Raw genomic sequence first — 25,488 nt, forward strand, 5'->3', positions numbered from 1 at the left:
AGAGATACTCTTGGTACAAATATTGTCACCTTTTATGTTTCCTTAGGTTTAATAACTAGCTAGAAGATTTAAGTTAGGGTAGTTTGTCTTTCGGTCGTTTATGTTTCCTTCCTTGGGTTTTCCTTCCAAGACTCACTGTTCTAGCATTGCCGGTGTCATGCGACCAAATTGTGTTGTGTTATTTGACACTTCTTTTATTTGTATCAAATACCGTATGTATCAATTTCAGCCAAAAAACAGCGCACACCATTTCTGAATAGAAATAAAAAACTTCAAATCCAATGCACTGGTACGAGTTGGCTCTCTTTGAGCACTATACTAAACAATTATCGATGAATTCTCCACTTCGTGACACTGCTCATGTAACGAAGTACTGCTGATTCTGAGAACTTAACACGCATCATTTGATATGAATCAAATAGATCATACCACTACTCCTCTATGTGTGGTTCAAGTAGATACTCGCTTGTTCCTCCCCACAAAATTTCTAGAATTAATAGGAATCTTCAAATCCAAATTAGTTATGGATTTAGCTAAGTTAGAGCGCACATTTCCACTAGACGAAATTACACAAGTATCGGTCAAATACGAAAACGCTGCTGGTACTATCACTTATCACAAGGAAGAAGTCAGCATGCATCAAACATTCCTAATTATCACAAGTCACAGGAAAATCAACATGCGTGTGTCTACAGGTGATAATGAGGCTTGATCATATAACCTTAAAACTAGTCGGATCACAAAATGAAAGCATCCTGTACTCGATTCCTTCAAAACGCAAACAACTAACATACACAGATAACTAGACATTGTTTCCATAGAATTAAGATCAATAGAAGAGTACAGCAAAATAAAGGTAAATGCGCCTAGGCATACTTTCCCCACACTCCATGTTAGCACATAACTCCCAAGAACTGTAGTTGACTTCACTTAATCTGGTAATCTCTCTATGTAATCATCGTGGACAATTGTTTTATTGAATGAATATTCAAATCACTTACAAGATGAATGGAAATCTATAACAACACTTCTTGTAACCTAAATTTATTCTCTCTCTTTTTATCTCTCTTACAAGACTTGTCCTAGAATCCTCTTATAAAAAATGACTCTCTCCTTTATATAGGATTTTACATAGTGGATGGCAGCTAAGAATCCCTTTATTTTCGGGATCACTGTGCGACATATTCACTCATATACAATCGCTCATCTTCGCATAACTTACTTCTTCGCATAATTCTTCACACTTTACCCGTGACTTTGCTGACATCATCTGATGTGTCATCTCAATTTGCTGTGTGCGATTCTCCTCGCATATTGTATTCTTCACTTCGCTTATTTCTTAACTTGTGCGATATTTAACTCCTACATTTGCCTCTTCTCGTGTCGCTGATTCTTAAAAATGAGCGATATGAGAAATTCTTCTTTTTAAGATCGCACATGCTTATCTTTTTACTTTGCCGACAGTTATCCGGATTTCAAGTCCTTCTTGTGTACGCGTGTCCTTTTAACCACTCATTTCTTGACACATCTCTTTTAACCGCAAGTTTTTATCCGTTCATTTCTTCGCATTAATGAGAGTAAATTTCGAAAAACGGTTCGCTCTTTCCTATATATATTCTCTTTCTCATACAACATTTTTCATTTATTCTTCTTTTTATCTTCTTCATTCTCTCTCACCTTCTGTGCAAATTCATATTCTTCATTCCCATTCTCTAATGGCTCCTGCTGGTAAAAAGATGGAGATCGAATTTAACAGAATGAAAACCGACTTTAATAAAAGAGGTTATGAACTCTCCCTGCCTCCTTGTAACTTCGCATCCAAACTTAACCTTGAACTAATTAGATATGAGGAGTGGAGTAACCAAAAAATCATTGATTCGTTAGGTCAACTTCAGTCTATGCCAATCCCTTTATATAACCCTGATATTCCTTTGTTTTATAGAATTCTTGCTGATGAAAGATTCGCACGAGGAATATTTCAACTGAGTGGTGATGCTATTAGGATACCCTTAGAGTATGCTCGTCGCGCAGCTGGTCTTGGAAATTCTTATCCCGAGGAAGTGCGAAAAGAAGGTCATCGTGATAAAGTCATAGATTCTGCTAAGTACACTCTTGATAATTTCTTTAAGAATTATTATATCTCTATCATGAAAAGTAATATGACTAAATGGGTTGTTCGCGTAAGGAGAGCAGATGTTATTGCCGAAGATGATAAAATAATGCGAGATGTAGATTGGAATTCAAACTCTAATCGTGTTGCTCGCAGATCTAATGATTCTAGTTGGCATAATTGTCCTGTTATCCTGCAAGAATCCTTTGTTTCTGGTAGAGCTACGGATGGTTCGGATAATCCTCTTCCCGAAGATTTCCCCCCTATCAACCTTGGGAATTTAAATTACTCGAGAACGAGGAAAAGAAAGTAACGGTATGTGACTCTCTTAAACCAATTTGTAAATCTTTGTAACTTTCTTATATTTTATTTCTTCTCTTTCGCAGGATGACTCAAAGGTCAATACTTCGCCCAAGGTATGAACTTCGCAGAATAAATAAGTAAGAAACACACTTCTCATGTTAACAATATTGTTTCCTCTGTTACTTATATTGATTATTCTCACAGGTTAATCCGTTGAGCGACAAAACTTTAGGCAAAAGCAAGAGAATCCCTAAGAAACCTGCTTCAAAGAATTTACCCCAGAAAACCTCATTGAAAGAGGATGTCTCTAGGAAGCGTGCGAGATATGATTCTTCTTCAAGCTCTGAATCTTCGGAGAGAAATACCTTAGCTTCTGAAGAAGAAGTTTCTATTGACTCGTATCGTCAAAAGCTGTCTGATCTTTTTTCTGGAGATTCCCTTGCTACTCTTGATGATGATGAAACTGAACGTTCCTTCCAAATGATCTCAAAGATCTGTACTATTCCTGACTTGGGGGATCGATCTCTTCGCGGAGTTGCCTCTGCGATAAATCCAGATTTTCAATTTTCGATGAATTGCTTGGTCACACTCTACAACATTTATCTTTGATTTTTTCCTTATTTGCAACATCCACTTATGATATTTTTATCTTTACTGGGTGCCCTCATATCTTATGCAATTTCTTTAGACAATGATAGGAAACTTCACAAGTTACAAGCTGAGAATGCCAAACTGAAACATGAGACATCTACTCTTTCAGATGCGAATGTGATCCTTGCGAACGAGAATACCAAACTTAAAAATGAGAATTCTAATTATCAATTGGTCCTTCAAACTCGAGAAAGAAACAAGGAACTCATTGGTATGTAATTCAGACTTTCTCACTCTTTTTCCTTCATTCAATCATTCGCACTTCTTACTTGATTGTCTTCGCAGACCTGTATAACCTTTCAAATGAAGCGGCTAATCTTCCTGATGCTGAAACTCTTTTAGAACATCTCAATTCCTCTTTAAGTAATTTCCCCACTCGAGGATTTGAAAACCTTATATTAGAAGAATTAATATTAAAATATACTACTCTTAGAGAACGCCATAAAAATGCATTATCCGCTGCGAACAATTTTGAACGACGCTTTTATCAAGAGAAAGAAGCAATTCAAATATTGGAGTCAAAGAAGAACAATCTTATTACTGAAAAAGATGAAATTGCTTTTAGGGGTGCGAAAGCATTAGAAAAATTTCAAGAACCCTTATTCAGATTAAGATAGAGCGTGATTCAGCTTGTCGTGTGAGAGATATTCTTGTTGAGGAAAGAAACTTAGTTCGACTCAACTCCTTATAGAAAGTGAAGTTGAGCTCAATTGGGCTGCTAGAGTTCTGAACGATGCTAGAAATAATTTAGGTGTAAATGTTAGTCTTCATACTGAGCATTCTACATTGGTCGCGGACATTATTTCCAATTATAAAGGTCATCTGTTGTTCTGTGATCTTCATTTTTATATATCATTTTTTTTTTGTATCCCTTAACTTTTTTTTTTACTTCGCAGAGAAAGAGAAGGAACAACAAAACTAGAAACTCGCTTAGCTGCTAAAGAAGAAGAATCGTTTGCTCGTAATTTAAAGTATCAGCAATTGAAGCAGAATTGGTTTAATTTAGTCCAGAACAACAGCAACGATGCTAATCGTTCTCGTGAGGCTCCTGTTAAGCGAGTTTGTGTCGATAATGGTATTCCTTTGTCGAAGTACCATTTCCCAGCTATCCCTGAAAATGTTTCAATCCCTGATATCCAAGTTACTAATGAAGACGAAGATTCTGAAGAAGAAGTCAGTGATTCTGAGTCTGAGCGAAATTAGAAAGATGAAAATTGATTGCTTCTTCTTGTTGTAATATACTTGTAAATTCTTGTAAACTCAGCTTTCATCTTTTTAATATGATTCTTATTTTCTTCGCTTCGTATTTGTGACTTCTTCATATGAAAGTAGGATTATCAAAATGTGGCAAATAACACTTCTTTTGCATTCCCATTCTTGCCTCTTGTTATTTGTTGTATCTTTGATTATACCAAGATAATTGCTATCCTTTATCCAGAGATTCTCTTGGTGCGAGCATATGGGAAACTTTTAGAATTAACTTTATGTATTAGTCGTGAGGTATTATTTGTTCCTTCCTATGTAAAGGTCTTATGTTGCCTCTTTTATGTGCGATGAAATCGCAGGCAGTCGTTACACCATAGTGTATTGACCCATTGATCTCATCTTACCAATTTCTCTTTGTATTATTTCCTCTTCGGGTTAATTCGCATAAATATCTCAAGTCTTAGTACTCCCATGATTAATAGTCTTGGAACATTTACGTCTTTTAACACAATTCAGCTCCCTGATGGAGGGTGTCGTCCTTATCTTCCCCCTGGTTGCCCCTTCAAGGAAGCTTACCTCTATCTGGTTAAGATTATGGCTCTTCCCATCCGGCTTTTCAATAACCAGTTGACTTCGCAATCTCGCATACACTACATATAGGGTTTATGGCAGCAAGATCGCACCCTAAGTGGGGTATCTTCGGGTCCAGTGCATCATAGTCAGGACTTGTCAAGAGTGGCACGGTACGCTCTAGACGTCCCGGGAACTCTTGACTCAACCGAGTACCTCGGCGCCCTTATCGAGTTTCTGCACTCCTTAGGAGAGCCTTTCTCACCTTAGGCTCTCAATCTAAGATTAGTATCTTAGACTGAAAATTTAAGGTATCTCTCCCGGATGGTCATTATCGTTTAATTCTCACCCCAAATCTCCACAACTCAAGTTCCGGGGTCGGTGTAGCCTTCCCTTGAGTCATTCCTTCTAGGTATTTCCAATTATGACGTGCGTTAGGTCTTACTATTTTTCCTCTTGCATATGAGCGAACTAGGGTGCACGCCATATTTGGATTCCTAGCCAATCTGATAATAAATATCATTTTCTGTAGCCTTTTATAAAGGTCTTATTATAAAGATTTCTCTTTGTATTTTGTTTTTATAGTTTTACCATATGAATTTAAAGTTTTTCATTTCAATCAACTGTAGTACATAAATGTTGTTATCAAATCATCCGACTCAACGAAAATCATACACATTCGTTATATGCATTTGTCTTCCTCATTTCTGACTCTTCCGAAATTCGCACGTGTGCGACATAACATACGAATATGTCGCACATGTTTATAATCATTCAACTGGCATTGTGCGAACATCCTTTTGCGTTCCACCTTATGATGTTTTGTCTCCACTTATTTTGTTGCTTTAGTTGATATTCATCTGCATCTTTTATTATCCATTTTTACTACTTCCTTTATTGATTTCTTCTACCAATTTCCTTCCACCATGAACTTTCCATCAAATGTTGTTTTCTTTCCTTCCGTTACTCGATTTCATTATACTTCCTCAGACATCGACCATTAATCTCTCTGCTCTTTTACTATCTGGTGCATTGTTTTCTCAATTTATTCGCTTAGACTCCCTTGCTTCCCATCTATCAATATCAATTTCTTGACAACTTTTACTTTCAACTGTGTCCCCTCTTATAATTCCAACACCCTTAGGTAAAGGAAACTTGATACACTAATGAAAGGTTGATGCAACAACTAGTATACTATTGAGCCATGGTCTTCCAATTAAATGATTGTATGGTGACTCAATATCCACTGCACAGAATGTGATATCTGTCGGTAAGCTTTGTAGAAGAATCCTCATAGTCACCTCCCCTTTTGGTTTGTTCGCAGAGCCGTTAAAACCATAGATCTTGTATGTTGAGGGGATCCATTCATCGTCTCTGCCACCCATTGTTTTGTATGTGTGATAAAATAGAATATCCACTGAACTTCCAGTGTCTATAAGAATTCTATTTATCGGCCAGGTGTTTTTCTCATTTTCTTCTTGATCTTCTTCTAATGGTTTCGGGTTAATTCCCAATATTACCACTAACGGGCACTCATGTGAAGCTTTTCCTTCTGGGACTTCATCTGCGCTGAACGAAATTCTCTTCTTTTGCCAGTCCTTCAAAGATGGTATTTTTGCCAGGTCAAAATTTCCCTTCCTTCATCATCTCTTGCATATACTCGACTTAAGATATTATCATGAAAATCTTCTTTGTTTTTGAATGAATGTACGATCGAGTTACATAATAGATTCTATTCCTTCGCTCCCACCTCAATAACAAATGTGTTCCTATCCATTTCCTTTCCGTATTTATTTCCTTGAGATGGTGGTGGTGGAAAATTTCCTGTTTGATTTAGTAGGAAGTGGTCTAACTTTCCCTGCTCGATCATCCGCAGTATAATCTTCCTCACATTTCTGCAGTTGCTTGTTGTATGACCATGGAATCTGTGATAGACACAAAATTCTTTACTCCTCCTCCCTGGTGGTGGCTCTTCGCCTGCATTATGTAGTTCTGGAATATCATCCATTAGGAGAGCAGCTTCCCATACTTTATCCACCGTAGTATTTAATTTTGGCAGATTTACTTGTTCCCACACTATTCTTCTCGCTTTCTTGTTATAATTTGTTTGTTTTCCTGTAGAGTTACCTGGCTGAACTGTATCATTACTTCCATACTTTTGAAGTTATTTATCTCTGTACTCTTTTTCAAGCTCTGCTTGATCTGCACTGCCCATAGCCACTAATTTTTGTTCCGTTTCTGCATTACTCCTTCCTTGATTTCTCTGCGATGTACTCGCAACAGCATTTGTGAGTCTCGGAAGTGAACTTGTATTTCCACCTTTCGAATCTGATATTGTAACTGGGTAAGATTCCATATCTCTTTGCTTTTCTTGGAGGGCTATATATTCTTCTTGAAATTCGCGTAATTCTGACATTGTAATTGTATCTTTTACTCTAAATATTTGGGTGTATAATAGATCTGTTGCGAAAAGAGCATTTATGAACGCCAGAATAAGATGTCTCTCGTCCACCGCCTTCCCATTTCACTACACATTGTTCTCCAGCGAGTCGTTAGATGACGTAAGCTTTTATTTGTTCTTCTGCGAAGTTCAAATGCAGTTTCAATCCCCGGTCTTGATAGATTATTACTTAGGTACTGCCCCATAAAGATGTTTTGTAAATGATGGAACGACCAATGGACTCTACAGGTATTCCTTCAAACCACTTCAGAGCTTCACCTGTTAAGCTTGCAGCAAAATACTTGCACATTACTGCATCATAATTTTCTCACTGCAATAAACATCTAGAGTAAGCTTTCACATATTGGATCGCGCATGCACTACCGTCAAATATGCTTGTAAATGAGTAAACTGCACTTAGGTGGTATCGGAGCTCTTTGAATTTCTTTTGTAAATGGAGTTTTTTCTGCTTCCTCCACTGCTTCTTCTAGTTGTCTTCTCCCATCATTTATTTTTGCAGTCATCATTTCTCTTAATTGTGCCATCTCCCTGAGTATTTCCTTACTGAATAATTGATCCAAATATTCTTGCATAGGTATTTTTAGCCTTGCTTGTCTCAATCTATTCTCATGATTTTTTTGGTGTATTGCCTATTGTATTTCCTGTTTTTCAGCTTCCTCTCTTCTTCGCCTACGCCTTTCAGTATTTGTTTCAATTTGTACTCTATCGTGTCTTTCTTCATTGCTTGCGCGATCATATCGATGTCTTGATATTTCTCTTTCTTGTGGTGTCATTCGACCTTGATTTGTATCTTCTATGCGATGATGTTTGTGTCCCCTTCATCTACTATCAATGCGACGCAATCCACTTTGTAAGTCTCTTTCTTCTAACTCTTCCCTTCTTCGCTGTCTATCTCTTGCACGCGCAACTTCTCGTTCGCGCTCATATTCTTCTCTGTGTGTTTCCCTACCATGTAATATCATTTGTCCTTGCCTTGGAAATTCTTCTTCCCTTTCAGGATTAGTATTTGCTCTACGAAGAAGTTCGCGTGGATCATCATAACGATTAGTTGCTAATTCAATTATACGTCTTCTTTCCTTGTGATCTTCCAAATTTTCATCTTCTTGCGATTTTTCTTCAATGACTTCCATATGTTGCTTTCGCCTATCGTTTTTTTGATTAGATTGGCTCTGTCTGGAAGAATTCCTACTGGATCTTGATGTTGAGCGTGTAACGCTTCTTGACATTTGTTCTTGCAATCTAAGATTCTCTTCTCGTAAATCATCATTTTGACGGATCAAATTCGCACGCTCCTCTTCTTCCCTCTTTCTTTCCATTATTATTTTTTTCCTTAAGTTCTGCAATCGTCATATTTCCTTCACTCACTGTAATTGGTTCTTCGTTCCCATTTCTCTGTTCTTCTTCCGCAGAATTTTTCATCGCAGTATGGACACTCACTCTATCATAATCAATATTTTGTCCCTGTCCTCGCTGGAACCTTATCGGATTTTCTTCAGTGGATAAAGTTCTCAACAAAGATTTTAGGAAATATAGGGAAAAAGAACCAGCTTACTTACATGCAACATTTATATTTCGCAACTTTGATGTTCACGCCTAAAGGCCAATGGCTAGCTTGAAGAACCAGCCAATTATAAAACCCGACGTACACGTTGACAAAATCGTCACGGAACTAACGACTTAAAAACTCTCGAGGTAACTATTTTGGTCAGTTATTAAATTAGTTCTTGAGTCACGCCAGCGTAAGACCAATTATATTACTTTTAAAACTCTACTCACCAACATGAATTTTCAAGGGTTTCCTTATGATTCGTTCTTAGTCATTGATTCAAACTTCCGACTTACCTCAATTTGGTTCAAAGTCTTCCTCGAGCAACTTAATCTTTATCTTAGCAATTTTTGGGTAATTTTTTCTAGGTTAGAAGGTTGGCTGTTGGTTTTGTTTTGAGAAAAAGAATATTAGTTGCATCCCTAAGATTGAGATAATGGCTGGCATGATACACAGACGTTCAACAGAAATTGTTGAGAAAGATCGCCCGAAATGCAAAGAGGAGACTCTACCACCTGATGATGTAGTTGATCATCCTCTCGACCGGTATCGCATATATAATACTGTGATTGGATCACTTGTATTTGGTTATTACTACGGTAAGTATGATTAATTGGCTTTTTTAATTTTATTTATATTTTTTAAGCTGATAATTGTTTTCTGTGTATATAACAAATGAATGATATTAAAGTAATTTGTTTATAAATTACTTAGATGTTCAGAAAGACAGAAATTTGAATTCGTAGTAGTAATTGACTCTATAATCAGTAAATGGATCCTGATTATAAGCTAAAACTCCTAACAAGGTATTTCTAATTCTTCAGGATTTATCCTCTCGAGATTTTATATCCAAGATGATATCCAGTCGATTAAACAGGTAAGTATGTACTCATATTGATTAATTTTCTGATTTACATTTCCCATACTCATAAAACTAAAATTATAATGATTTCCATACCAATTTTTAAAATTCATAGGAAATCATACGGACAGGTGTACTAGGGGCAGTAATTGGTTCGGCAATTGGGGGTTGGATAAATGACTTTCTAGGTCGAAAATTTGCAATCTTATTTGCCAATGCATTGATATTCGTCAGTGGAGTTCTACTGTCTATTGGTGATTGTTCCTCTGATTGTTGGTTGGCAACTGTTTGGAAGACATATATAGGTTTGGGGGTCGGAATGGCATCAATAACCTCACCTATATACATATTAGAAGTTTCTTCAACTCATCTTCAAGAACACCTTCATACTCGAAATTGTATGCTTTTTGCTGTTGGAAAATTCATCTTCTTTTGTGCTGATACCAAAGTTACTTCTTACATTCAGGTACACTTATAATTGCTAGTAAATCCTATCTCGCAAGATTAACATCTTCAGTTTATTTTATTTTAAAAAATGAATCATTGCAGGAGCTAGAGAAGACTTCGGATTATATGATCGCAGTAGTAGGGTTTCCAGCTCTACTTCAATTTGTGATAATGTTGTCGCTCCCTGATTCACCTATTTGGCTATATAAAAGAGTTAGTATTGAAACATGGAGTTTGTTAATTTCTCATATACTTTTTATTTGTTGTCGATAATAATTTTTTAAAACACAGAACCGGAAAGAGGCCGCAATTAAAGAAGCTTTGAGGAAAATTTACAGTTCTGATGAAGTTGAGAAAGAGCTTGGTGCATTAAGTATGTCAATTAAGAATGAAACAGATTGTCAAGATGAAAAAGACTCTTCTGTTAGGAGTATCCTGCTTAGGATAAGGACACCATGGGCTAATCCTTTAGAACGCACAAATATTGTTGTTAGCATTGGTGTGCTAGTCGCGGAACAGTTAATGAGTGAAAACATGATAATGTATGTTCTTCCCTGTATCATGAGGATGCGTGGCATCTTTGTATCACCGAACCCTAAATGGGACATCTGGTACATGAAGTTTTCTTTATTAACGTGGTGTGGTCTATATGGTATTCATGGTTCAGGTCTTCCTTACTTTACTATAAAACTTCGGAGGAAAACTTTGCTTGTCAAATCATACCGTATGATGGTGGGTCTTTTTGCGTTAAGCGTCATCTTTATAATATCACCAGATAATACTGAAGGAGTGAGTAAATTGGAGACTGTCACCCATTTTGGTGATAGTGCATGTTCGAGTTATATTTCAGCTCCAGATGCAGATACATGGAACTGTGCCACATGCCTTCGAGCAGGATGTGGGTTTTGCGCTGGCATTGATGACAAACTCATGGTAAGGAAATTGTTTACTCTAATTTTAACTGAAGTAGGTGTTGGGTAAATTACTAATAAAGTAACTGAGAAGAAGATACTTAGCTCAAAATAATGTTGCTGATGTTGCTGCACAGAAAATGTAGAGGCACGTAAACTACGCTGTCCTAAAGGCAATATCGCCTGCCACTCCTCTGAGATGCTACAGCAGTTGGCGAGTCACCTCCAGGATACAACTACAGTTAGTACCCCTCAATGTAGCATACAATGAGGGTACCCTTAGAGCTTGGCAGAACTTAAAACAATAGAAGAAATGTTTACAGAAAAACAGAGGGAGAGTAGAAGAGATGTTTCTCTGTGTTCTATTTTCTGAGATTACAACTACTCTCTTATATAGTGTTTGTGTAGGTACAAACAAGAAAGAAAAACCCATGCGTATGACAGAAAAAACTGGTTATGTTGGGTTAAAGATAGTGCAAGAAAAGTTGTTTTGTCAGGCATGGAGCAGTGTGTTGCTGCCAAGGCAAATACGTTCATACAAGGGAGCCAGGACAAAACACGTACAAACAAAGAAGCCAAGACAAGCACGTTCAGACAAAGAAGTCAGGACAAAACACGTGCAGACAAAGAAAAGATTCTTCTACTTGTGTGGAAAACACGTACCAAAAATTTCAGCAAAAACATAAGATCTAATGAACACACACCCGAGCCCGACCCGACCGAGGCGGCGACGTGCGTGCTTCTGTGCGAAGCACCGCACGTACGGGAAAGGCAACCTTTCCCTAGTCTAAGCCTTCCCCCAAGCATAAAAGTCTAATGACCCAAGGGTCATGCCCTTATAGCCAATTCTATGGTATTTATGTCTAAAATTCTTTAGATTTTAGTCAATGTGGGACTATTGTTTTATCTATTCAAAAGAAAAAACAATTAATGGGCAATAGGTCTAGGGATCAAAACATAGTCCATGGAAAAATTGGTAATTTTAAAGCGTTTTTTCTAACAGTAGGACCACAATTCCCACTAACCTAGTTTTGATTGATACTTCATTATTTGTTCAATGTGCAATTGCAAAATAAGCATGGATTTTTTTATTTTTTATTTTGTTACTACTGATGAATGGTTCTTTCCTTCTACACAGCGTGCACCTGGCGGTGCCTGCTTGACGATAGAACCTAATGGGACATCAGCATCCTGTTTGGCTGAACATCGGATTTGGTTCACACAAGATTCCGTCACAAGGCAATGCGGAATAAGTCTTCCTGGAGCAGCATCTATTGGATTTTTACTAGTCTGTGTTGTTCCCTATACATTTGCGTTGGAATCACATATGTGTTCAAGGATGTACAAGGCAGAAGTTAGAGGCAAACTTGTCGGGACGGTTGCAGCGACTAACTGGATCTTCTTCCTTGCGGTCATTGTATTATCTTATATAATAAATAAAGTTGTAGGGTTTCCCTTCTCAATGCTACTCATCAGTTTGATTTCTTTCTCTGTTACTCGGTTGATCAAATGGTCTTATTTGTCGGTACCTGAGATGAAAGGTTCCTTCCAGTCGGAAGATAGTCAGTCAAAAGTCAGTTGAAGAGATACTCTTGGTACAAATATTGTCACCTTTTATGTTTCCTTAGGTTTAATAACTAGCTAGAAGATTTAAGTTAGGGTAGTTTGTCTTTCCGTCGTTTATGTTTCCTTCCTTGGGTTTTCCTTCCAAGACTAACTGTTCTAGCATTGCCGGTGTCATGCGACCAAATTGTGTTGTGTTATTTGACACTTCTTTTATTTGTATCAAATACCGTATGTATCAATTTCAGCCAAAAAACAGCGCACACCATTTCTGAATAGAAATAAAAAAACTTCAAATCCAATGCACTGGTACGAGTTGGCTCTCTTTGAGCACTATACTAAACAATTGTCGATGAATTCTCCACTTCGTGACACTGCTCATGTAACGAAGTACTGCTGATTCTGAGAACTTAACACGCATCATTTGATATGAATCAAATAGATCATACCACTACTCCTCTATGTGTGGTTAAAGTAGATACTCGCTTGTTCCTCCCCACAAAATTTCTAGAATTAATAGGAATCTTCAAATCCAAATTAGTTATGGATTTAGCTAAATTAGAGCGCACATTTCCACTAGACGAAATTACACAAGTATCGGTCAAATACGAAAACGCTGCTGGTACTATCACTTATCACAAGGAAGAAGTCAGCATGCATCAAACATTCCTAATTATCACAAGTCACAGGAAAATCAACATGCGTGTGTCTACAGGTGATAATGAGGCTTGATCATATAACCTTAAAACTAGTCGGATCACAAAATGAAAGCATCCTGTACTCGATTCCTTCAAAATGCAAACAACTAACATACACAGATAACTAGACATTGTTTCCATAGAATTAAGATCAATAGAAGAGTACAGCAAAATAAAGGTAAATGCGCCTAGGCATACTTTCCCCACACTCCATGTTAGCACATAACTCCCAAGAATTGTAGTTGTAAGATTTCTTACAACTACACTTCACTTAATCTGGTTATCTCTCTATGCAATCATCATGGACAATTGTTTTATTGAATGAATATTCAAATCACTTACAAGATGAATGGAAATCTATAACAACACTTCTTGTAACCTAAATTTATTCTCTCTCTCTTTTTAGCTCTCTTACAAGACTTGTCCTAGAATCCTCACATAAAAAATGACTCTCTCCTTTATATAGGATTTTACATAGTGGATGACAGCTAAGAATTCCTTTATTTTCGGGATCACTGTGCGACATTTTCGCTCATATACAATCGCTCATCTTCGCATAACTTACTTCTTCGCATAATTCTTCACACTTTACCCGTGACTTTGCTGACATCATCTGATGTGTCATCTCAATTTGTTGTGTGCGATTCTCCTCGCATATAGTATTCTTCACTTCGCTTATTTATTAACTTGTGCGATATTTAACTCCTACATTTGCCTCTTCTCGTGTTGCCGATTCTTCAAAATGAGCGATATGAGAAATTCTTCTTTTTAAGATCGCACATGCTTATCTTTTTACTTTGCCGACAGTTATCCGGATTTCAAGTCCTTCTTGTGTACGCGTGTCCTTTTAACCACTCATTTCTTGACACATCTATTTTAACCGCAAGTTTTTATCCGTTCATTTCTTCGCATTAATGAGAGTAAATTTCGAAAAACGGGTCGCTCTTTCCTATATATATTCTCTTTCTCATACAACATTTTTCTTTTATTCTTCTTTTTATCTTCTTCATTCTCTCTCACCTTCTGTGCAAATTCATATTCTTCATTCCCATTCTCTAATGGCTCCTGCTGGTAAAAAGATGGAGATCAAATTTAACAGAATGAAAACCGACTTTAATCAAAGAGGTTATGAACTCTCCCTGCCTCCTTGTAAATTCGCATCCAAACTTAACCTTGAACTAATTAGATCTGAGGAGTGGAGTAACCAAAAAATCATTGTTTCGTTAGGTCAACTTCAATCTATGCCAATCCATTTATATAACCCTGATATTCCTTTGTTCTATAGAATTCTTGCTGATGAAAGATTCGCACGAGGAATATTTCAACTGAGTGGTGATGCTATTAGGATACCCTTAGAGTATGCTCGTCGCGAAGCTGGTCTTGGAAATTCTTATCCCGAGGAAGTGCGAAAAGAAGGTCATCGTGACAAAGTCATAGATTCTGCTAAGTACACTCTTGATAATTTCTTTAAGAATTATTATATCGCTATCATGAAAAGTAATGTGACTAAATGGGCTGTTCGCGTAAGGAGAGCAGATGGTATCGCCGAAGATGATAAAATAATGCGAGATGTGGATTGGAATTCAAACACTACTCGTGTTGCTCCCAGATATAATGATTCTAGTTGGCATAATTGTCCTGTTATCCTGCAAGAATCCTTTGTTTCTGGTAGAGCTGCGGATGGTTCGGATAATCCTCTTCCCGAAGATTTTCCCCCTATCAACCTTGGGAATTTAAATTACTCGAGAACGAGGAAAAGAAAGTAACGGTATGTGACTCTCTTAAACCAATTTGTAAATCTTTGTAACTTTCTTATATTTTATTTCTTCTCTTTCGCAGGATGACTCAAAGGTCAATACTTCGCTCAAGGTATGAACTTCGCAGAATAAATAAGTAAGAAACACACTTCTCATGTTAGCAATATTGTTTCCTCTGTTACTTATCTTGATTATTCTCACAGGTTAATCCGTTGAGCGACAAAACTTTAGGCAAAAGCAAGAGAATCCCTAAGAAACCTGCTTCAAAGAATTTACCCCAGAAAACCTCATTGAAAGAGGATGTCTCTAGGAAGCGTGCGAGATATGATTCTTCTTCAAGCTCTGAATCTTCGGAGAGAAATACCTTAGCCCATTGTTGCTTAATCATAGCTCGCTCCCGCATTCTTGGCATGTCTGGAAAAGTTAAAAGAAATATCCAGCTAAACGTTTATAGAGAATCAATGGCAACTAAAATCATGGGGAAATTACTGGTGTGTTTGTTCGAGTTTAAATCGAAAAGCGAAATCTCTAGGATTATCAAGACATATAACGACAGATTACCTGTAAAGCAGACTAACTTCTATGCTGAAGTTTGTGCGGTGATCTATGGTGCTGTCGTTGCTCAAAGATGGAATGTGAAGAACCTATGTGTCAGATCTGATTCGATGAGTTGTTTATATGCTCTTCAAAAAGGCGATTTGCCATGGCAGCTAATCCAGAGGTGGAGAATAGCGAAGAGTTTTTATAACAATATTAGCTATATTCATAGCTACAGAGAGGCTAATTTTTCAGCGGATGTCTCGGCCAAACAAGCATGTTTGTTGGCTGAGGAACATTATGAGTTTTACGAGGGTAGGCCAGGTTTTATTCATTCTGTTGAATGGCCTGGAGAGGTTTACTATCGTTTTTAGGCTTTTTAGTGTGCGGCCTTTTTGGCTTAGCACTAAATTAGCCTGATCCTTGTACATTTTCGCTTTTTTATTCTATTTTATTGACCGAGTAAAAAAAAATACCTGTAAAGCAGACAAATGGAATCCATAGTTGTCACAAGATTGAATATGATGAGTAGTTAAAATGCTTTACCAATGAAAATTAAGAGCGCTTATGTCGGTGTCCTCGATGAGACAGCACTACTGCCAGAATCATCGAGTGTCAGTAGAACAAGATAAAGGTGATTGCTGGTGTACGTATTGGACTCCACCACTGGTGCATCTGACATCGAAATTCTGGTGATTAAACAGATGTATTCCGACTACCAAAGTGTTACCCGAATCCCGGAAGCTCTAAAGTTACAAGGGTAAGTAAGATTGGACCAGAAAAGTGTGCCAAGGTGCAACGCTATAACTGGTCGTTTTACTCTCATGACTACCATTATCAACGAGACTTTCAATTCAGGAATCAAAGATTTTAAAGGTCTGCCCATATGTCATTTAGTCGATCGTATCCTAAGTTGGCTCATGAAATGGTTCATCAAACATACAAGAAGCTCTTGATTGGCCCATATTATTTGAGTAAACATGCCCACACAATTATTCAAGATCGGTGGCATACAAATTTGCAACTTGTCATGTCAGTAGAGAGCAATATGAAGTGGAGGAGGGTCTGTCAATCTTGAGCAAAAGTTTTAGTGTAGATTGTTTTCTTGTAGAGTGTTAAACTACCAACATATTCCTTATGCACCTGTCATTGCGGTGCGGGAGACATATATGATCAAAACAGATGATTTTGTGGGGTTCACTTCACAACTTCTGCATGGAGATCTATGTATGAAGCTCCTCGGGAAGATAGAATGTTCATACGTACATCCCATACAAAAACTGTGTAGCGAGCCCCACAAAAGTCATATGCTTTCCTCATATATGTCTCACACGGCAGGAACGTATGCACATGGCAAATGTTGATAATTTAGCAGTCTACATGTGCATGACTTTTGCTCAAGATATTAACGCCCTTGTCCTCTTCTTATTCCTCTCCATTGATATGGCAAGCTACAAATTTGATTGCCACGTTTTACAGATCTTGTATTATTACATGGGCATGCTTACTCAAATGATGTGGCGATTTAAGAGATTCTTGTCTATGTTGATGATCCCTTTTATGAGCCAACTTCGTATTTGATCGACTAAATGACACAGGAAGACCTTTAAAATCTTTAATTACTGAATTAAAAGTCTGGCGGATACCGAGTTGGAGAGGAAAAGATACAATTACTAGAGATAATGATTAATACCCTTAGAAAAGAGGGACAGAGAAAGACTACTTACAAATGGTGGGATCAGTCACCAACGGCACAACCATTGCATCCGCAATGTACACATTCAATGACCTTTTCATCCCTCAGGTGCTTGGGAACTCTACATACGCAAGTGGTGCCGAAGTTGTGGTCCCGTGGCTAAATGCATTGCAGGCAGCATAGGCGTTCATATCTCTACTGAACTCAAAGACACACCGCAAGGAAAGATATGTGAGTGTGAGATAACTTTAAATCCATTCTCTTACATACAAACTTCAATGAGCAACTAACTATATAATAGATCTTCCATTGAACTAAATGATTTAAGCCCATGAACTAAATGATAGGGAGTTGGGACCATTTGTAATCCAGATACTATTTTTAATCCAGATACTATGAACAAAAAGTATTACATTGAGTACTAGAAAGACAGAACAATCAGAACATACCTTCTTCCACTTGGCAATTAGGTTGCGATCAGCATACCCTTGGTCCAAACAGAAGTCATACAGCTCCTCATTTTCTTTCTTAATTCAGCTTCACACTTTGTTTTTCCATCATGCGGTCATTTTCAGCTGTTGCAGAAACATAAAAAATTCTCAATGTGCAATGCAAAAAAGTCCTCCGAAGCAGAACAACACAAAAATTAAATTAGGCTACTATAGCACTGAATTAAGAAAGAAAATGAGGTACCTTCTCTCATCTTTGTTTCCAACTCAAGTAGAGTGGGCTCAATCAGCTCCCAGCCATTTAGAAATCTGACACGGTTAGTTTTTATCTTAGGCATATTCTGAGCTGCAATATCGATTCACAATTTAGCACCAAAAATTATCTCTTCAAATATTGATTGCAAAGACAAACAAATGATTAAGAACTGGTAGTTCTTACCTAGGGCCAGCAAGAAGTAGACAAAAGACAATAAAGGAAACTCAATAGCTACTCTGATAAACTACAAAGATGAGCTGATCTATTTATATAGATTCGGGCATCGTAATAATTCTCTAAACTGGTTCCATTAAGATTCAGGCTGAAACTAATCCTAATAAAACCCTAAAACTTATTCCTAAAGTTATTAGTCTCTCAAGGAGTGAAAAGCCTTATGAGCGAATAAACGTCTCCAAAATCTTGAAAGCATACTTCTTAACTGGAAAACTAATGTAATTAAAATTTCTTAGAACTCATTGGTACCAAGTAAAGCCATTGACATTGTCGATACAAACTATCATATTTCCTTATCAGAAATTTGCCACTTCGATCATCATAAAAGATTTCATAACAAAGTTGACAAAGTAAAATGACACATTCCAAAGGTTCATGTGACTAGTATGACTGCATTTTGTACAATTACTAGATAATGATTAATACCCGTAGAAAAGATGGACCAATCATTGTACTTAATTGTAAACTTAATGCATGGAAGAACACGCATATCACAACTGATCAGCAAGTAAATTCTCAAGCAACAGAATATTTTCTAAGACCTTAACCAAATCAAAAAAAATCAATGCCAGGGACACTGCAACTTATCAAAAACCCACTCTAAGAGCATGGTTTACATACTTTAGAGTAAGGCAAGTTGACAGCATACACATTTCAAAAGAGCCTTGACAAAGACATGCACATTTAATAGCAAAACAGGTGACTGATTGGACATAAAAGAAAAAATGAAGCAAAGGATTTCATATATATAGGTAAAAACAGAGATCAGTAAAGCATTTAAGCAAGTCCTAATTGCCAAAACAGATATGCTTTTCTTATGCCATAAAACAAAAACATTAAAGCAATGGGTTATTTTCAATCTGGTGCCTTATACAAGTTAGTGGATCGGATTTTTTGAGCTGCAAGGGTGGGAAGAGGATTTCAGGATAAAATCCATGAAAATAAATACAGTTTTTGGCTAACCGTGGAGTTTCAAATACATTTTCTCGAACAGTTAATAGGCCAGATGCGAGATTTAATACAGGACTAGACATAAGTTGGAAAACGAAACTCTTGCAACTACAAAACATTATTAATCTTGCGCAAGATCAATTAAAGCATTCAAAATAAATAGCAAGAAGTACAAAATGATAGAGTTAGTTAGCACACAGGAATTAATGAGGTTAAAACCAAATTTAACAATAAACACAGCTCAAAGGGAATAAGAAACATGGGTACTTCGAAGAAAGCTTACGGGAGAAATCAGAGGGATCGTAGACAAAACATCTCAAATAGTCAAATTATAAATTTGAAAGAATGGAGTTAGGATCAACTATTTAGTTGATCATTACCAAAAGGAACAATTGAAATAAAGAAAGATATTAACAAGAGCGACAAAAAGAGAGAAAAACCCCTACCTCAAAGCCACCCTTAGAAACCCTAGCTAGATTTTATAATAAGAGAGAGAACGGTGTAATGCCATGATGTAAGAGAGGGGTTTTCTACGAGAAATAGCTGTAAGACAGGTGTAAATATGCAAAGAGTGATGGGTTAATAATTACATGGCGAGGTCCAAGACTTAGGTTCAAATGATATTACTCGAGAAGGCCCTCAAAAATCTATACATGATCCTAGAGGCTGCTCTGCAGACATTATTTGTATAACTATACCTTCTGGATGTCGTAGTGTACTCTTTTCTTATACAAAATACAAAAAAAAAAAAAAAAAAAAAAAAAAAAAAAAAAAAAAAAAAAAAAAAAAAAACACTATCGGAATATATTAAAGGATCAAAAAACAGGCAAAGATCACATAACAGTGGCTTACCTGAAAGAGAAATTACAAGGATGCTGCATTAAAAGTAGCCAAAAAACAAAACAAAAACATGCCAATAGAAAGCCTTACGGAAACGGAAAATAGGTCATTTGTTCAAATATATTTAAAATATGGTTCAAATGTACGAGTAAAAATTTGTATGGGTGAAATGGACACCAAAAAAATAGCAAGGATGAAACTGGATTCATCCTGACATAAACTTAAAAAATAGTAAGGATGAAACTGGATTCATCCTGATGTAAATTAATAATAAGAAAAAATATTTGAAAATGGGTAGGATGAAACTGTTTACATTCTGACTATTTTTAAATTTTTGTCCATTTAAACAATATCAAAATCTAAATATTCTTTTCACTCAGGAATTGTTAATTTTGGTCTTTTTAACCAATTTTGTGTTACCAAAACAAAATTAATAATCAACTCTAATCAATATACCTAAAACAGCATCTCAATTGTGCAGAACAATGCCTAGAGGAACGGATCCAGAAATATTAGTGCCTGAAGACCAGTTGTATAGAAGGCCACTTACTTCATCCACCAAAAGCCTGCAAGATTTATATATGCCTTGGAAAAGTCTTATATATCTCTCGTTCCAAACGGTCCACTAGATGACAAACGGAATCATGCTCTAGAGCTTGTGCTGTATTTTCTTACTTTTCTTTTTATTCCATTCCCACATGCCAGTTTCTTGCCCATCCCGTTCAAACATGCATAAAATGAGTCAGTGTGGCAAATTAAAACCAATTCCCTCTGATGATGGTCGTAGACAAGTAGGGGAAAAGTACCTTCGATCTCAATCGCACTTACAATTTGTGCAGAATCCGTATTAACAAAATAATTCCGGTGGTGGAGCCTTTCAAATTGCATGGTAGCGTTAAGTTTTTTTTCCACTATAAAACATTAAGAGAATCAATTTCTCGGCAAAAGCAACTAGGCAGTAGTACTCTTTCTCCTTCTCCACCACCATCATCATCATCAATCTATATCCACGCCGTCCATCTACCATATTCATGTCACTAGGGTTGGCGAGAAAATCAACCATGTCAGTAACACAGAGTTGCTTAATTATCGAAAAACGGAGAAGAAAATTGACGTTTTTGTTTGGATACAAAAAATTACTCCTCATGTACTACTACTCGTCATTAAAACTCACAGAGAAATTGATTTTTATTACTACTTCTGCTGGTAAGAGATTTGGTGAAATCTGTTAGAATACGGGCATCCAACTCAAAACCAATTGGCAATGAGTGGAGAGGCCCTAAAGGATTATAAACCGCAGGATCTTAGATTGTCCAACAATGTGGGACTAATAATCCCAACAAAATCATTAACAAATCTGCTCTCCCTCTCTCTCTCTCTCTGTTAAAAGGTTTCAGTCTCACCACTATCATCAAGATTCAAGAGTTCTAGATCTGTTTGTGGTTCAAGGAAGAAGTTGTTCTTTTGTTCAGAGATCTTCATTTTTGTAAGTGTAATAAACCCTCTAACTCTTTGACTTCAATTTGTGTTTTTTGTCTGTCTGTTTTTGCCTAATTTTCACTTGTATTTTACTTTAAAAACTTTATTCAAATGAAATTGCTGGTGTTTCCCCCTAATTTTTCGCACTGGGGTAAGTGTGATTCATGGAATTTCTCCGAGTTGAAGTTGTGAAATCTGAGCAATTCTGTTTAGCTGTTGATTTCCCCTAACCTAATTTTCACAACCAAATTGTTACATGGGAAATTAATTTGTTGTTTAAATATTGATTTTTCATCAATCCGAGTATGTTTAGTTTATTTCTACTAATGTGAACATTGTATTCTACTGAGAAGGTTTTGTAGTCTTGATTTTGTTGAGTATGTCTACATGATTTTTTGCTCTTGATGTTATTTATATATTTACCCTAATTTATACAAATTATGCTTTTCATAGGTTCATGGATGATATGTTTTCTGGAAGATTTTGTGGGGGATTTGAAGTGAAATGAATTTGTTAGATTTCATACAAGTGAAAACGGGTCCACGAATTAGTTTGTATTTTCCTTCGATCTTCTTGAAGATTTCAGAAACACGAGCATTTTGCTTCGTGAAAACGGGTCCATGAATTTCCCTCTCTTTTGACTATGATCTCGTCCTTTCCAACTGCCGAGCGTCCATAAAGCTATTATGAGAAAATTCTTTCACAGCTTCCATGAAGTCATTACCTAAGAAGCTCCAGCATTTTTGGAATTGTCAATAACTGGAGAGCCCCAAAGGATTACAAGCCGCAGGATTTTAGATTGTTCAAACATCGTGGGACTAATAATTTCAACACGTCCCCTCACGTGTAGTCTCGTTGGGTCTAACACGTGGACAATTAAATTGGGTGATGCAGAGTAAAGGTGCGGTCATATGACTCGACACAAATAGCATGCTCAGCTCTGATACCATGTTAGAATACGGGCATCCAAACCACCAAACCATTGCTAATTGGCTGATAATCTCAGATTGCCCAATAATGTAGGACTAATAATCTCAACACACCCCCTCACGTGTAGCCTCGTTGGGTCTAACACATGGACAATTAAATCGGGTGACGCGAAATAAAGGCGCGGTCAAAGACTCGTCGCAAATAGCCTGCTCCGATATCATGTTAGAATATGGACATCAAAACTCAAAACCAATTGATAATGAGTGGAGAAGCCCAAAAGATTATAATCCGCAGGATCTTAGATTGCCTAGATAATGTGGGACTAACAATCTCAACATCAGGATACTTGATTGCATCCAGAATTTCTTCCACTGAAATGTCAGCTTCCAAGATTTCGCTCTCATCAAAAGATACAGATAGAAGATTAAGATTGTTGGGGACGTTGGTGGAATTCTTCAGTAAACAACGAAGTGTTGAAATCCACAATATGGGATGTGATTTCTGCTTTGTCAGTTGAGAAAGAACCATTGATATAGAGTTGCTTGACTTTATTCGACCTTCGACGCGATGAAGCTAACTCATGTAGAAAAGGGGTATTTCTATCCCCATATTTGAGCCAATTATTACCTGAATTTTGTTTCCAAGATATTGCTTGTTTCTTGCTGAGATCTTCATAAGTTATCTTAGCATTAGCCCTCCGCAAGAATATAGGTGTAGGAAGAGACCCAGACTTAGACTCCGAACGATCCAGCTCCACTATAGTTTGAAGACATTCTTAGATTTTTGGTTCAATTCTACCAAAGAAATTCTTATTCCACTCTTTGATCTTAATTTTCAAATCTTGCAGTTTGTTCCAAAGAAAATAACTAAGGGATCCTGAGAAGTGCAATGATGCCCACCATTCGGCAATGAGCTCCATGAAGTTGGGATGTTTTTTTTTTCTAAAATAGGAAAGAAGATACATTAATTTAAACTAGATTTACATGAGAGGAGTATTTCATGAGATCTCCAAGGAATTCCAATCTAAATGGAAAAGGATCCCATGATGGATCGGCAAGGTCAAGGAGAATGGGAATGTGGTTTGATGTAGGTCTTGTCTTAGCAAGCTAGGATGTGAAGGGGAACTTGGCTTCAATGTCCGGTGAAATTAATATTCTATCAATTCTTGATAATCCTGGATTTGCTTGACCATTTGTGCAGGTAAATTTGGACCTTGGGGTAGGTCGATGAGAGAGTGGGTGCTGATGAAGGAACAACAGTCTTTCATACTACCGGTTCTTCTGCATCTCCGAATCTTCTCTCCGCAAAAACGAATCACACTGAAGTCACCGCCTACAACTCATGAGTACCAAAATCATGTCGTGGTATGTACGGGACTGGGGTCTTCTTCTAAGAGAAGTGCTGTCCTCCAAGTTATCCAAACGCTTAAGCCATCCATCATTGTTATACAAGAGACGAAGATGCCAGAGTGTACTAATTCAGATATAGCTGAAATATGTGGTTCAAGGTGTATGGTTGGAGATTACAGCCTTCTCAAGGTGCATCAGGAGGTATCATTATAACCTTGAATCCAAATATCGTTGAGGTTTTATCTTGTTTAGAGGGTCAATACTCTCTATCTGTCGAATGTAGATTTCTTTGCGGATAATTTTCATTGGCTAACGGGAGTCTATGGCCCTAATTCGAGAGAACTAGAGGTTGATTACCCTGCACTGAGAAGTTTAATCTTCTGGATTCCGGTAACAATTTAGCCGGAATACTAGGTTCTGGTCGGGGGTACTCGTTGCTTTTGATTTTTACTGCCGACTGACGGCTAGAGAATAAAAGTAGAGGGTACGGTCCCGTATGCAGAAGCAACCAGCTAAAGAAAATAAAAATTAGCTCAAAATTTGATTCGCAGCCTTTTCCTGTCTAAATGTTTCCCCAAATGACCCAAAATCTGATATAATTTGCGACCCAAAATTATCCCACTTACACAAATTTACCATGTAAGATCGTACTGACAAGCTTTCCTTGTATCTAAAATTGCAACGTGGACCAAAAACTTGCCTTTGGGCTTGGTATTTACCTCCTCTCCCTAACCTGAATTTCCTCCGGATTACTAATTGGATTTCGAACCGTTAGTCTCATTTCTTCACAAAATTTTATCGGAATCATATGAAAAAGTTCAAGAAATCATGGATAAACATCATACTTGCAGTAATGGTACCAGAAAAGAAACCTGACATTTTTAGGGGTGACCCAAAAGGAATTAGGGACGATTTTTTTAATCCCAACCTATACACTACGTTAAGGGATGTCCAAAAACGCGGAGAATACGTTAATGCCCTTACATAATCGGAAGATATACTGCACCCGATTGTAAATACCTAATCGGAAAGTTATTAACTAGATTACACTACCGACTAAGTTCGTTTATGTGTCAAACTCGTATCTGGTTTCTAAAACAATCGGGAGTAACAAGATCCTCAAGAGACTACCGATTGTTAAAGTATAGAAATTAGAAATCTTTAGATTTTTGCAATGGTGAAATTTGGGCCTCCTATATAATTGGACGAATTAAAACCTGTCTAAGCTAACGATTTGGGGCTTCCCATAATCGTAAAGCTACGAGTAACAATACCTCCCGATTATGGTAGATTTCAAATTCATTAAATGAAGGATTTTAGAAGAAAACTTATTTTGGGGCAACCGATAATCGGAAGTTTATGTAATCCATATACCTTCAGATTATGACTACATCCAAAACACGAACCAAATGGTTATGGTCGGCTCTGTACCCTTGAAACCTATGGAATTTGGCAGTGGTTCGATTTGGGGCTTCCTATAATCGGTAGGTATATAAGTAATATACCCTACCGATTAGGCTAGATTTCAAAATTCATTACATGAAGGATTTTTGAAAAAACTCATTTTGGGGTAACTTATAATCGGAATGTGGAACATATTAAAATTTCGATTGCCGCTGCATCCAAAACACGAACCAAGTGGTTGTGGCGGGCTGTGTAGACTCAAAACCTATGAGATATGG

The 25,488-nt window shown here is 37.1% G+C and overlaps 1 protein-coding gene and 1 pseudogene across 1 annotated transcript; one reads left to right on the forward strand and one right to left on the reverse strand.

Moving 5' to 3' along the window:
• Nucleotides 1–9,267: 9,267 nt before the first annotated feature.
• On the forward strand, nucleotides 9,268–12,649 carry LOC113316696 (probable inositol transporter 2). The gene is made up of 6 exons (XM_026564843.1): nucleotides 9,268–9,446; nucleotides 9,672–9,724; nucleotides 9,825–10,175; nucleotides 10,259–10,369; nucleotides 10,448–11,089; nucleotides 12,206–12,649. The coding sequence occupies exons 1-6, from the start codon at nucleotides 9,284–9,286 to the stop codon at nucleotides 12,647–12,649; spliced, it is 1,764 nt and encodes a 587-aa protein (XP_026420628.1). The 5' UTR covers nucleotides 9,268–9,283.
• A 3,623-nt stretch (nucleotides 12,650–16,272) lies between these two features.
• Nucleotides 16,273–19,707, reverse strand: LOC113317163 (annotated as a pseudogene).
• Between the last annotated feature and the right edge of the window lie 5,781 nt (nucleotides 19,708–25,488).

Source organism: Papaver somniferum, chromosome 10 (assembly GCF_003573695.1).
Source record: "Papaver somniferum cultivar HN1 chromosome 10, ASM357369v1, whole genome shotgun sequence".
Taxonomy (NCBI): domain Eukaryota; kingdom Viridiplantae; phylum Streptophyta; class Magnoliopsida; order Ranunculales; family Papaveraceae; genus Papaver; species Papaver somniferum.